The sequence below is a fragment of the Hibiscus syriacus genome, unplaced genomic scaffold (genome assembly GCF_006381635.1).
Source record: "Hibiscus syriacus cultivar Baekdansim isolate YM2019G1 unplaced genomic scaffold, ASM638163v2 tig00109957_pilon, whole genome shotgun sequence".
NCBI classification, from domain to species: Eukaryota; Viridiplantae; Streptophyta; class Magnoliopsida; order Malvales; family Malvaceae; genus Hibiscus; species Hibiscus syriacus.
The window spans coordinates 2,586,069-2,587,921 of NW_024062539.1; the positions used below are offsets into that span (position 1 = coordinate 2,586,069).

The 1,853-nt window shown below is 42.5% G+C and overlaps 1 protein-coding gene across 1 annotated transcript; it reads right to left on the minus strand.

The window, feature by feature from the left end:
* On the minus strand, positions 1-1,612 carry LOC120211034. Its single transcript, XM_039209657.1, has 2 exons — positions 1,497-1,612; positions 1-511 (listed from the first exon to the last, which is right to left on the minus strand). Exons 1-2 carry the CDS (start codon positions 1,610-1,612, stop codon positions 1-3), a joined length of 627 nt encoding a protein of 208 aa, XP_039065588.1.
* Positions 1,613-1,853: the final 241 nt, after the last annotated feature.

Here is a 1,853-nt window from a genome sequence, read left to right on the forward strand (position 1 = left end):
CTAGACTGGGGTTATAGACTGCAGAGAAGCTCCTCTTCTGTCAGCGGATAGGAGAGAGTCCAAGCTCGGAGGTGGCGCTGCATAAAGCTCAGTTTGTGTTACAGTGATCGGGGCCATTTTTGCAAGTTTGTCGGCAACAGCATTCGCAGATCTGGGAATCCATGAGAGACGAGTACTCCAAGTGTGTTTCCGTAAGGCGGTGATGGAGTGAACAAGAGAAATAGGGCTATTTATCATTGTCTTATCTTCAAGCAGGTTGACTGCTTGTTTGCAGTCCTTTTGAACTTCCAGGCTCTCTATACCAAGGCTCCGAGCTAGAACAATACCTTCATAAATGCTCCAAAGTTCGACTTTTAAAACGGAGGTATGGCCACCATTCCTGCTATAGCCATGTATCCGGGCGCCGTCATCATCACGGAAGACACCATCTGTAGTACCAATGCCAGTCGAATGGTTGACGCCCCTATCCGAGTTGGGGCATATCCATCCCGGGGAGGCCCAGGCGATGGTACTTTGACGCCAGACAGAATAGTGATTATCCTGCAGGCGCTCTAATAGATGATTCACAAGAGAAAATTCGTCAAAAAAACCAGAGAAAAAAGTCTCTAGGGTTTAATAAAATATTATAAAATCAAACAATGCCCAAAATCAGTCCACAAGCCGGACTGTTATAGTCAAAAATCGTCTTTATTCGAATTTTGCCAAAAATAGCAAAATCCCGAAAATCACTCTACATTGAAATTCGAAATAAAATAAGCAATCTCCAAAAAATCCGGCCTAAATCGGATTTAAATTGACAATTGAAATATTACCATAAATAGTAAAAAAATATCTAAATCTAGTGATTCGGAGGGAAAATGGCAGAATTTGAGGTTGAAAAAAGGCTCCATGTGGAGAGCATGCGCGTCGAAAAGAGTTTTCCGGATTGGGGTCTTATGCGCGATTCTGACACCTGTAGCCAAAGTTATGGCCAAAAGACTGAAACATACTCAAAACGACCTCAATGAGAAACATGTCACAATCAATTCCTGCCTTTGCGCTGATCTGCCAATTCATGGTATCTCAACGCCATCAAGGTACAATCTGACAGCTCAGCATCATCTGTCTCGAATCCCCCTGCACCATACTTTCCGCTGGATTATGAAGTGGCGTTGGAGAGGATAGCGCCTGCTTATAATATAACGCCTAGCTTCGAGCACAATGAAGGACATTAAAATTAGGTAGCAAGTCACCCTTGAATAGCATTTCATTTGTCTTTTCCTTAGCGGTCATATCATGGAGGCAAAAAACAGAAACCAAGAAAATCCATTCGTTGGGCTATTAGAATTATTATTCAAGATTAGAAAAATAATCATTGTAGACACCCGTTTTTATCCGGATTTATCAAAAATATTATTACATTATATTTATTATTATTGTTATTATTATTATTTTCTTTATACATTTTTGAAGGCTAAAGCCCGATACAACCCGAGGACCAACAGTGACTCAACTACAACAGCCACTCAGCAGACCTAAGCCCAACCCAAGCTGCCAACCCAATCCAATAACCTGACCCAGTTACAAGACCCGAATCGGACTGGAGCCCCGACTCAAACCGTCCCAACACCATATCCTAACCTTAGGGTATCTCATCAGCAACCGCCTTAATCCTGACCCTTGGATCTGGACCCATCCAACGGTCTAAATTATTTCAGGGATTAGGGTTGACCCTAAATTCCATCCAGCTACCACCTGCCGTCGAGCCTTCCTCGATGTCTAACACTGCCACCGATAGATCTGAACCAAACAGCGACAGAAGCACACCCATCAGTCAGAAAAATAGAGAAAGAAAATAAAAAATATCAAAAGAA